General features: G+C 41.4%; 1 protein-coding gene across 1 annotated transcript in view; it reads right to left on the reverse strand.

Annotated features, from left to right (window-relative positions):
* Positions 1-12,531, reverse strand: part of C2CD3 (C2 domain containing 3 centriole elongation regulator) — a 135,478-nt gene that overhangs the window by 47,669 nt on the left and 75,278 nt on the right. The window contains exons 20-24 of the mRNA XM_007448088.1: positions 11,319-11,442; positions 8,697-8,965; positions 8,106-8,195; positions 3,531-4,133; positions 1,130-1,468 (exon numbers count right to left, since the gene is read on the reverse strand). Of these exons, the coding sequence (XP_007448150.1) occupies positions 1,130-1,468; positions 3,531-4,133; positions 8,106-8,195; positions 8,697-8,965; positions 11,319-11,442 (1,425 nt within the window). The remainder of the gene's footprint in view (positions 1-1,129; positions 1,469-3,530; positions 4,134-8,105; positions 8,196-8,696; positions 8,966-11,318; positions 11,443-12,531) is intronic.

Genomic DNA, 12,531 nt, shown 5'->3' on the forward strand with positions numbered 1-12,531 from the left:
TGGGATCTTCCCGGACCGGGGCACGAACCCATGTCCCCTGCATCGGCAGGCGGACTCTCAACCACTGTGCCACCAGGGAAGCCCATATATATATTTTTAATGCTAATTGTAAAATACATAAGATTACAAAGAAATGAAATATATTGGCATAAGTTATCAAAGCATTAAAAAAGTGACATAGTAATCACTATAGTTTTATTAATGTATAACAAGATCTAACTGTAGGTTTAATAACTACTGTAATTTTGAAGTAATGACAGGTATAAATGATATTCCAAGATATCTGCAGTAACTAAAACGTGATATGAAAATACCTGTGATTTCTATTGTTGACAACATCATAGGTACTATTAATATTACTAGGGTCTATTGCCTACACTCACAACTGGAGGAAATGTTCAATTTCAGTTAGAGATTAATAAAAATAAAGATGTATGGGCTTCCCTGGTGGCGCAGTGGTTGAGAGTCCACCTGCCGATGCAGGGGACACGGGTTCGTGCCCCGGTCCGGGAAGGTCCCACATGCCGCGGAGCGGCTAGGCCCGTGAGCCATGGCTGCTGAGCCTGCGCATCCGGAGCCTGTGCTCTACAACGGGAAAGGCCACAACAGTGAGAGGCCCGCGTACCGCAAAAAATAAAAAAATAAAAAAATAAATAAAGATGTAATTATTTTCCTATCCAAGTTCACCTAACCTGACTTTAATCCTTGGATCCCTGTGGGCTTATGGATCCAATGCTAAGAACCCTTGGCCCTAGGTACATAATGAAGAGGGCCTGAGTTGGAAGGAATGGAGAAGAAGGTAGAGATCTAAGAGAAATTTAAGAGATACAACAATTTTAATGGATATGATGATTTGATGGTGGAGAAGGAAAAGAGAAGTATCTAAGTTGATACTCAGGTTTCTGGACTGGGGAATTTATGATATGCAAAATTAGGATAACTGACAAGGCCAACTTAGGGCTTCAGAAAGGCTTTCACTTGGCTTGAACCTTTAGGCTTGAGATATATAATTATGATTAAGATGATTAACAATTCTTCCAGACCCTGTCATGATTAGAAAGATTTGTGAAGACAGGACCATAGCCTGTGGAGTCAGATACCTGTTTATGGATAAGTGAGCAGAACATACCTTTCAAGCTCAAGTGCATTGCTCTTTCTACCAGGATACTGACTGCAAAAGTTCCATCCAGTGCAGTAGGGCCCTCTTGGGCCAGGCAGACTTCAGCTGTGGTGCTGCTGCAGGGGACCTGGGTGGAGGCTGGAGACTTCTGGTGGTCATGTGGTAGAGAGAGCTGGAGCTCATCATTTCCTCTGGGGAGCTGCTCAGACTCACTGGGGCTGCTGCAGTCCATGGAGTCCAGCTCATTAGTGGGCCCACGGTGTGAAGAAAGAGAGGAGAGAACCACATGAACTCTCAAGGCAGCTCCTGAGAGGTTGGAAGCATTTCGTCCAAATAGAGGATACACACCTGCAAGAGGATGAAGGAGGATAAGCCTAGGTAAGCAGGGACACTCTCTAAACCTGGAGATGCTCTCTGAGGGTGCTTGCAGGCCTCTCTCCTTTGGCAGGGCTACAGGCCCTAATATACCAATTTGCGAAGAAACTGTGAAGTTAACACACACTGTGAGAGTTTTTACTGCCTCCCCACCGCCCCCATCACTACCTGCAACAATGGAAAGTAGTGAGAGGTCTGATTTCAAGGCAAGAGGATAAAAAGCTGGTGGGAGTGGAAAAGTAAGAGGGAATGGACAATCTGAAAAGTTGAATACTGCCTTTGGTATCCCTCAATAAAAAGAGGTATTTGTGTTTGAGTTCTGATCCCTAAATCTATATTCAGTTTCCCAAATGTACTTGCTCCAGCAGAGTGAAGTTAAAAGCCTGTCTTTAAGAACTTTAGTTCAAGTGAGCCTTGCACACTTCGAGGACGTTTTCTGTAGTCTCTTTGAAGTGACTCTAGGCCAGCCCAGATAAAACAGGGCGCAGGGCACTTGATGAGGTGCTCAACAGAGCCAGAATTATACCTGCTGGGTCCAGAGAGAACCAGAGAATCTGGGATGATCACCCAGATGCTCAGTTCTCCTTCTTTAGCTTGGGCCACCTGCTCAACAGGGTCAGAGCACAAGGCTAACAGAGCTAAAATAGGGTTGTGACTCAGTTTCTTCAACCGTACAGTGGGGGAAATAACTAACCTTACAGGAATGTTAAGATGAATAAATATGACGTTTGTAAAGAATCTAGTCTGGCCGTCTCCAATCCAATCTGTATTATAGTTGCCAGCCTTATTTATCTAGAAAGCAAAGCTGTGTCACTCTTCTCTTCAGAAGCCGTTAAAATAGCTTTCCATAGCTCTCACAAAAAAGTCCAAACTCTCCTGCTTAGAAGAGGCCTTCAACATAGTACTCCTGCCCAGCTGTCTAGCTTCATCTCCCATCATTTCCCAACCTATATATCCTGTGATCCAGCAGTACCAAATTACTCATGGCACCCAAAACGTATCAAACTGCTTCCTGCCTCTGTGCCTTCACCCGCACTCTTTCTGTTTAGAAAACCCTTCTTTCCTCCTTTTCGTGACTTACTCCTAAATCCTCTGTAACTCAGGTCAAGCATCATCACTTCCACTGGGATGCTGTCCTTGAACCAAAGAGATGTTGTGTCCCTGTGCTCCATAGTGCCACTGAGAATACCTTTTTCATAGTTCTTATACTTCGCTGTAATTGTTTATTTACTACTCTACTCTCCCCTTAGACTATAAGCTCATTAACTATTTTTGACTCATCTTTGAATTCCCAGGGCCAAGTACATGTAGCAAATACTGAACAATGTTTGAAAGAAAAGCACCCGTAGTGCCACCTACAAAATGTTACCTTTCTCCTTTCAAACCAGTTTATTACCATATAGATTTTATGATTCCAAGATGTGCTGACCAGAGAGAGAGGATATCCTAATCTCATTAGCAGGTATGCTTTTCAGTGTATTTTAAAACCAACATTCTAGATTATAATACATACAGGCTCTTATACAAGTGGTTAAAGGTAGTCTCCTAAATTCACTCATTTTTATTTTACATGTATTAACTGAGGGCTTACAACGTTCTAGACACTATGTTAGGTGCAACAACAACCTTATGAATTTGGATGTAGTCTAAGGCTACAAAGTTCAGCACCAGTTCTTAGATCTCAGACAGTATACCTTAGACTCTACTAAGGTATACTGTCACTACATAATGCCCTTCTTAAAGCATCCAGCGAACCTCTTTCTGAAATCTCTGTAGTTTTAAGAAGCATTACTAAATTACTATTAATCTTTCAACATGCAACAATGGAAAGAACACTTACTAACATGTGACCCTGGGCAGTTACCCAACCTACCTGAGCCTCCGTTTTCATGACTGAAAAACAGGTTTCATACCTACCTCACAGGATTGCTGGGAGGATCAAATAAAATAATGTCTGAGAGGGTGTCTCACACAGTGCTTGTCATGGAGCAGCAGGTGCTCAAACCACAAGTGCTAAGGCTGGTTCCTCACTTACCACTGACAGTTAGTGTCCTTGCTGACCTCTCCCCAAGTCTGGCCAGGTCCACATAGGCTGAGCCAATCCAGCTGTCTGTCTGATGGGGCCTCTCCACACTGTCATTGCCATAAGCCCGCCAAACTTGGATCTCTAACCTCTCCTCTCTGAAGTACCAAAGCAGTGATGGGCTCCTAGAGACTTCTGCTCTTTTGGATGCCTTGAAAGTAACCATGACCTGCTTTTTGTTTGCCGATTCCTTAGGCTTCTTGAGAGGGGTCCAAAAGCCTTCATGATCGTACAGCTTGTAGCGGAGGTAGCAATATGTATTCTTATGAATGTGCTTCTGGCCAGCAAGTAGCACGCAATGGATAGGCAGCCAGAGCCTCGGGGTGGAGATGGTAACAGTGGCTGGCTCCTCTTCATCCATCTTGACAAAATCCTTCAGATTATTCTCAAAGCTCCAGCCCAATAGCTCAGCAGCTTCCAACACCCGCTCTCTGTCTCCAGGATGGGTGAAGGAAATGGAAAGCTCCAGACCACCCACAATCTTCTGCATGAGCTCCAAGCCATGAGGCAGGGCCCCCTCTTCTGGTAAAATGATAGGATACCATCCTGTGATCCCTTATGAAAGAAAAGGAAGATTTTTCAATTATAGTTTTAAAAGTAAAAAGACTTAGCCACTTTCCACCCCATAGCCACTATCACCCTGGCCCAAGACAGAAGAGAAAACATATACCCACAGAGCATTGAAGTTTGTTTCATCTGACCACTGAAAGACAATGAGATCAGGTGGAAGAACAAAGGCTTGGAGCTGGAAGACCTGCATTTTCTTCTTGGCTCAGCCCAAAACTAGTGGTTCAGTCTGGGTAAGCCATTAATTTCTCTCAGTCCTATTTCCTTACCTGACAAATGGGAAAAATAGTGCTGATCTTGCCTACCAGACAACTTTATTATAATTGTCAAATGAGATAATGATTTTGGAAGAGCTTTGAAAGAAAATAAAAAATATGAAATATTATCATGGTACTATGAGTACAATGGAGAAGGCATGGGACAAGATCAGGAGATCTGGGGTCTAGCCCAGGGTCTTTCACCAAGGGCAATTGCCACTTAGTGAACACATACCAAGGACCAGGCACTAGATTTCAAAATAACAATTTAAAATATTAGCTACTTGTTACTGAGCATCTATTATGTGTCAGAAATTCTCTTATGCTTTATATATATTACTTCATTTAATTCTCTTAATAACCCTGTGAAGTTCTGAGGATTAAATGGGATAATAATCCCTATTTTGCAGATGAGGAAATGGAAGAGACCTGCCCAAGTCGTTACAGTTACCAGGTAGTAGAGCCAGGATTTGAACCCAGGCCTAGCTGGCTTTAAAGTCTACACACCACCTATTATAGGTTCACAATATCTTTTTTTTTTCCCCTTTAAATTTTATTTATTTATTTATTTATTTTTGGCTGCATTGGGTCTTCCTTGCTGTATGTGGGCTTTCTCTAGTTGCAGTGACCGGGGGCTACTCTTTGTTGGTGTACATGGGCTTCTCATTGCAGTGGCTCCTCTTGTTGCGGAGCACAGGCTCTAGGCACACGGGCTTCAGCAGTTGTGGCACGCAGGCTCAGTAGTTGTGGCTCGCAGGCTTAGTTGCTCTGCAGCATGTGGGATCTTCCCAGACCAGGGCTCGAACCCGTGTCCCCTGCATTGGCAGCCCGATTCTTAACCACTGCGCCACCAGGGAAGTCCTGGTTCACAATATCTTATCTAGAACCCTTAGGGTCAGATTTGTTTCTGAATTTAAAAATTTTCAGATTTTAGAAAGATACTGTGGTACATAAACTGAATATTATGTACTAGTCAGTGGTCACATAGGTCACGGGTTGGTAAACTTATTCTGTAAAAGGCCAGATAGTAAGTATTTTAGGCTTTTGGGCCATATGGTCTCTGTTGCAACTATTCAGCTATGTTGTTGTAGTGAAAAAGTGGACACAGAAAATACGTAAATGAAGGGGCACAATGTGTTCCAATAAAGCTATATAATCAGGCAGTGGCCTAAGTCAGAAAATAAAGACTAAATAGTCTCATGTCAGTTGAGGTCAGGTTTGGCTGCTTAATGAGTTAATAAAAAACTTTTGACTTTCTGAGCTTTTTGGATTTCATAATTACGTAAAACAGATTGTGGATTGGTATAATATTCACAGCAATTTTCTGAGAAAGGTTTTGTATTAATTAAAATTATAGATGGGGGCTTCCCTGGTGGCGCAGTGGTTGAGAGTCTGCCTGCCGATGCAGGGGACATGGGTTCGTGCCCCGGTCCGGGAAGATCCCACATGCCGCGGAGCAGCTGGGCCCGTGAGCCATGGCCGCTAAGCCTGAGTTTCCGGAGCCTGTGCTCTGCAGCGGGAGAGGCCACAACAGTGAGAGGCCCGCGTACCACAAAAAAAAAAAAAAAAATTATAGATGGGAAGATTCAGACTTATTGAGATTAATTTGCCAAAGGCCACTTAAGGTGTTATGATTTTTGGAAAAGGCATTTAATTTTTTTGGGCCTTCCAAGTTTTCGTTTATAAAATGAGGACACTGAAATGAGGAGGTTGATCTCTGACTCCATTTGACTTGGTCGGTCTAAGAACCTATGGCTTTGGCTTTAGTAATCACTTGGGTATTAATTTCCTCACAACCTAGTGCTTCTTAACATTATTTGGTCACAGACCCCTTTGGCTCTAATGAAAGTTATCCCCAGAAAAATGTACAAATACAAATACATTAAAAATTTCACACCACTTCAGCATGTAAGTGGATTAGATTATTCCTCTTGCTCTGTGATTCTGTAATTGAGATTACTGGCAGGAAGAAACAAAATACAATGTTCACTTTAGAATAACTCTGAATATAAAGACCAATGATACATTCCAAACTGTCTAAAAGGTTTATTTCCAAGGGGTTAAATTTAATTTGTGAAGGTGGGATTTCTCAGATGGTGCTTATTCTCTGACAAACTCTGTAGTAAGTTTCAGAAGGAAGGAAACTGAGGTGTCCTATGTGCCCAGTCCTGTGCAAAGATCTTTCACGTGTATAATTTCATTGAATGCTTCGATAATCTTGCAAAGAGCTTATTATTTCCATTTTAGAGATGAGGAAACTATGGATCTGAGAGATGAAGTGACTTGTTCTAGATCACAAACAGTTAGTGATAGAAGTGAGATTTGAACCCTATATCAAGTTGTAGAGACTTCTCTCTGGCAGGCACATAGTACCTGTTTATTGAGTATTGCTCAAACTTCAATTCACAATTAAATTTGGGAGATGTGTGATAAAATTTTGGAAACTAGATTATACAATCCTAGGGAGGAAGATGGGCAAGAGAAAGAAAACTAACATTTACTGAGTGCCTACTATGTGTCAGGTACTTTATATATCCTATTTCATTGATTCCTACCTCGTAGACTTGTCAGTATTAACAGTCTCCATCCATAAGGTAAGTGGGGCTCAGAGAGGTCAAGGTCACTCTGTCAAGGTCACTGAGCTAATAAAATGTAGGACGGGACCAATATTTCCAGACTACTGCCTGGTGGTTGTGCCTTCTTTTGGGTCTTTACCTCATACCCTTATTCCTTCTTCAGTGAGAGAGGAGAGTATAGTGAAAAAGAATGGGCAAATCTGGATTTGATTTCTAGTACTCTACTACGTGGCTGTGTGGTTGACAAATCTCTTAACCTCTGTAAGCCTAAGTTTTCTCATCTGTCAAATAAAGATAATCCTGGGGCTTCCCTGGTGGCGCAGTGGTTGAAAGTCTGCCTGCTGATGCAGGGGACACGGGTTTGATCCCTGGTCCGGGAAGATCCCACATGCCGCGGAGCGGCTGGGCCTGTGAGCCATGGCCACTGAGCTTGCGCGTCCGGAGCCTGTGCTCCGCAACAGGAGAGGCCACAGCAGTGAGAGGCCTGCGTACCGCAAAAAAAAAAAAAAAAAAAAAGATAATCCTGTATCCCTATCAGTAAGAGTTACCATGAAGCTCAAAAAAGATCTGAGAAAATATTTTACAAAGTGCTACATAATGCAATGGGTATTGCCATATTTATTATAAGTAGTATCATCATCATTATCTTTCCTGGAGTAAGATGACAGTACAATTTTTTTTTTTAATTTTTTTGCAGTACGCGGGCTTCTTACTGTTGTGGCCTCTCCTGTTGCGGAGCACAGGCTCTGGACGCGCAGGCTCAGCAGCCATGGCTCACGGGCCTACCGCTCCGCGGCATGTGGGATCTTCCCAGACCAGGGCACGAACCTGTGTCCCCTGCATCGGCAGGCAGACTCTCAACCATTGCGCCACCAGGGAAGCCCGACAGTACAATGTTTTGAACTTCTTTGCTTTATCAGAAGGCCTTTGAAATGATTAGGAAAGGACTTAAAATGTTTTTGGGAAAACCTTTTGAGGTATTTGGGAGAATTCAGAAGCATGTGTTAAGGAGTTTTTTATTTTTTATTTTTTTTGCATATCTTGCAAGAGAGCCAGACAAGAAAATCTCTTGCAGGGAAGTGAATGGGAAAGGGTAGAATTAGAAAGTGATAATCCAGGATCCCTACCAGATCTCTTGATCAGCAGATCTTTTGTTGGAATCTTTACTACTCCAAGCAGATAATCTTTGAATGAGCGGATACTGGTTATATCACTGGCTGTTAAAACAAACAAAGAAAGAGAAATTATTTGGTGGTCTACTGACCAAAGGGCTTGTATTACAATATAGCCATATAGTCCTCCACTTACACTCGGTGAATTTCAGTGTTGGAAGATGCATTAGAGATCATCTTGCTCCAGTCAAAACTTGAATGCCCTCTAAATCATTTTCATTAAATCATTAAGTATGTGTATGCACACACTTAAATTTTGAAAAATTCAGACATACAGAAAAGTTAAAAGAATACTACGATGAACTCCTATATACCTACCCTTCACCTAGATTCACCCACTAACATCTTGACACATTTGCTTTATCTCTCTCTACATTCTCTCAAACACTCAATACATATTCTACATATTTCTGCTATACCCTTCAGAAGTAAGTTGCAAATATGACTCCTCACCCTTAAACACTTCAGCATGTATCTCCTAGGAAGTGCTATTCCATTCAAAACAGAGCCCTTTTTAATTTTGATTGTGAGTCATTTGGTGCTCACCTGACTTGGTATCTTCATGATAAATAGCAAAAGTAGCTTCTGCAAACTCCAACAACTCTGCCAGGAAACAGGCTTCTCCACTGCAGTGCTGAGTTACCAAGTTACATGAGAATTCACTGTGATGGGAGAACTCAGGGCAGAAAGAACAGGCCACAGGGTGGGTTTGGCGCTGTTCTCCCTTGGGCAGGAAGGACAGATGAGTGGTAACAAAGGCATTGACCCCGACTGTGGCACTAAACTGCAGAGCAGGTTCCTGCTCAGCCAAAGCCCTGTAGGGGAGAAGGGTGGGAATGAGAAGGACGTAATATCAGAAATCAGCCTGACTGCCTAGAAAACATCACCATTTCCACAAGGCCACCAAGAACACTAACCAACCATGTGTTTCCTGTTTAGGCTTCTGGCAATGCCACTATGTGTTTTCTTAGTAGTCTCGATATTACAGTGTATATGTATATGAGGGAGACAATATTCATCTGCCTACTAGAGTGATACTACAAGGACACTCCACTGTACTGGTCTGGCTTCTTGCCCTTTTTTCTTAAAAGCGCAACACAGACCAAATGCGGGATTTACAAAAAACTGCCTGCCATCTAATCTGACTTTCCCTGTGAGTTCCCAGAGAGAAAAGCAACTGAGTTTCTTATTTATTACTCAGTCTCTCTGAGGTCTACTGAGTATCGAAATTCCAAGTCCTTCTGTGTCAATTAAACAGTAGTTAGTTTAACACCATGTTTAGGAATTCTGACCTGGGCTGGGTCTTACCCAGAACAGGTACTCCATTACACATAAGTTTCATGCCTCCCTGGCCTTTGCACGTTCTTCTCTTTGACCAGAATAGTCTTCAGCTTTCTTGGGCATTATGATTAACTCCTACTCTTCTTTCAAGACTCAGATTAAGATATTTTGAAGGGTCTTGAATGCCACGTTGAGCAAGCAGGACCTTATCCTGTTGTGGACCACTACCCTAAAGTGGAGTGAGTACAATCTAGGGGGTTCATAGGGTAAACTATTTGAGCATAGGAAAAAATTATTAAAACTTCTAGAGTTGTTATCTCATATATTAAAGTTTTACTACTCTCTGGTATATTTTATAGTGTATATATTAGTGTAGTAGTACATGAAGATGACTTATACATGAATAAGTATACACATATTTAGAGAGTATGCTAAATTTTTATTTTTTTATTAATAAGAATGTAAAATTAAAATTAGGAGACCACTGCTACTGACAATGAGAAACCATCAAGAGTTTGAATATATGGGAAAATATGATTAAAAAACTGCCCTGGTATCTCACTAACACTAAGATGTTCTCAAGCAATTATTGGAAAAGTCTATTTGGAGAATTTAGTGAGGAAAAATATTAATTAGACTGAACATTTTACCAGCTACTTCAGTGTCAGATCTCACACGGAAGTAATCCCATTAGTTATTTAGCGACTATGAAGTTAAAGGTAAATAATCTGACTCTAAGTTGTAGCAAGGGAAAAAGTTAAGGAGCACTTGCCTCTTTCTTGAATTCATGTCCAAAGTGAGCTAGTCTGCCTCAGGATCATGATCTAGTTCTCCTTACTGGGCACCTGATACGTGCTGGAACTATGCTATGTGGTGGCAGGGACAGAGAGGAGTTCAGGCAGTACCTGTGTCTATAGGAACTCAGGTACTGAGTTCCTATAGACACAGGTACTGAGCCTAGATGAGGAAAACTCATGTATGCAAATAATTGAAACAGAGTGATAAGTGCTGCAACCAAGGTGCTAAGAGACAAAGGACAAAGCACCGATTCTATCTACATGTAGGAGAGACAGAGGAAGGCTGCAAAGTCTTGAAGAAAACAGAAGCTTGTTTAGAGGACAAAAGGAGGAAGAACGTCCAAATTAGAGAGACGAATGAGTGAAGACCTGAAGGAGGGAAGAGAGGGCTATGCTGTTTATACATAGAAACAGTGTTTTGGGCAGAGAAAATAGCACGACAAAGGCCTTGAGGGGAAAAAGAGCATGGTGTGTTCACAAGTAACAAGAAAGCCAGTGCCTGGAGTGGAGTGAGTAGAGCAGCAACTACCAGGAAGAGAGGAGGTCATAAAGATAACGGGGTCAGATCATGTGGGGTCTTACAGCCATTTTAAAGACTCTGGTTTTTACTCTGAATGAGATGGAAAGGCATTGGTGGGTTTTAAGTAGATGTGTGTCAAGACCTGATTTAAGTTTTCATCACTGGCTTCTGTATTGAGAACAGACTAAAGGAGAATAAGCTAGAAAAATAGGAGGTGGTACTCAGAGGTTGAACATGAGAGACTATTGAGGAGGTGTAGTGGTGATTGGTCCTGGCATGGTTGGTGGGCATAGGGTCTGACCTTGGGAATAAGAGGGTAAGTAGGGTAGAGGATAAAATCGCTGGACAAGGTCAAGGAACTAAATTGCTAATAACAGTTAAAACAGCAAAATTTGCAAGTGATTTATTCACCTATATTCCTATATGCTTTCTTAGAAAAAGAGTAGAGTTGTGTTTAATAAACTGGAAATTGTATGCAAGAAAGTTTTACGTTATTTGGGCATCACATATCATGTGGACTGCAGTGGAGAAAGGTTTGCTTTGAGAATTGCTTTTCTAAGGTGAACTTACTTGGCTGCTGCTTGCAAACCACAGGCTCTGATAATCTGGACTGAGATGCAGACGGCTCGGGCTGCAAGAACTCCCTCTGCTGTCCTTGGAGTACACCTGTACCTTAGGCCCAGATCCAGTAAACCTAAAGAATGAGGGCAAAAGGAAAAATGAAAAGAAGGTTTGTTGGAATAATCTCTGTTCTACCAAACCCCAAGTCTAGTCAGGAAGGAAGGAAGAGGATAAACACTATAATCCTAATGAACAATATGGGGCCTTAGCAGTGAAACAATCTGTCTGTGGTCAGAATCACATTATATTATTGCACTTTAGGATTAATAAAGCAGAACAGACGTCACTATTTTCACTTTATATCCAAGAAACTATGGCTCAGAGATTCAACTGCTTGTCAAAATCACATTAACTATCAGAGGCAGAACTTAATCCCAGTTATTTTTATAGAATTGAGATGGACTCTAACCTTTCTTCTTTTTTAAACCTTTAAAAGGTTTTTGCACTCATATATTTCTGTCACCCTCCTACTGCCACCACCTTAAACACCTTTACATGCCATCTTTTTATAAAAATTCTATCACATTTCAGGGAAAGCTTTAAGGAACAACAGAACAAGCTGATCAGTGAGGGTCAGGAGGAACAACTCAATCTTAATCATAGCAAGATAAAACCTTTTGTATGGGCAGATACTTTCCAGTAAGAATGAACAGTAACTTGATTTAGAAGGCTAATTCTAGTTATTCATGATGTATCTGGAGGGTGGGTCATCCAGCTGGAACCATTAGGATATAATTCAAAACTCTAAATTCTAACTAATCCTTTCTAACTTCTTCCTCCCTGACTTCTTCCTGACTTCTTCCTCCCTCACAGTGAATTCCCAGTTCATGCTGACTATATTCTTCCAATCCTACATCATGTTGCCTTGGAATAATAATTCTCTGAGTACACCTATATGAGACTTAGGTTTTATGCCATGAGGGCTTATCAAATGCTTGCTGAAGTTAAAGGTGAGATGAAACAAGCAACATTTATATACAGAGTCTACATAACTATGAATTTTCTAAAATTATATACAAAATTTGCAGTGTATATTCTACACTCTTTTTCTAAGAGAAGGTGTCTCATAGTTTTTATCAGATTCTTAAAAGGGTAAGTACCACAAAATGTGAAGAATCACTAATTTACGAGAGAAAAGGGATATTTATATATGCTAGGGAAA

Source organism: Lipotes vexillifer, unplaced genomic scaffold (genome assembly GCF_000442215.2).
Source record: "Lipotes vexillifer unplaced genomic scaffold, Lipotes_vexillifer_v1.1 scaffold640, whole genome shotgun sequence".
NCBI lineage: Eukaryota > Metazoa > Chordata > Mammalia > Artiodactyla > Lipotidae > Lipotes > Lipotes vexillifer.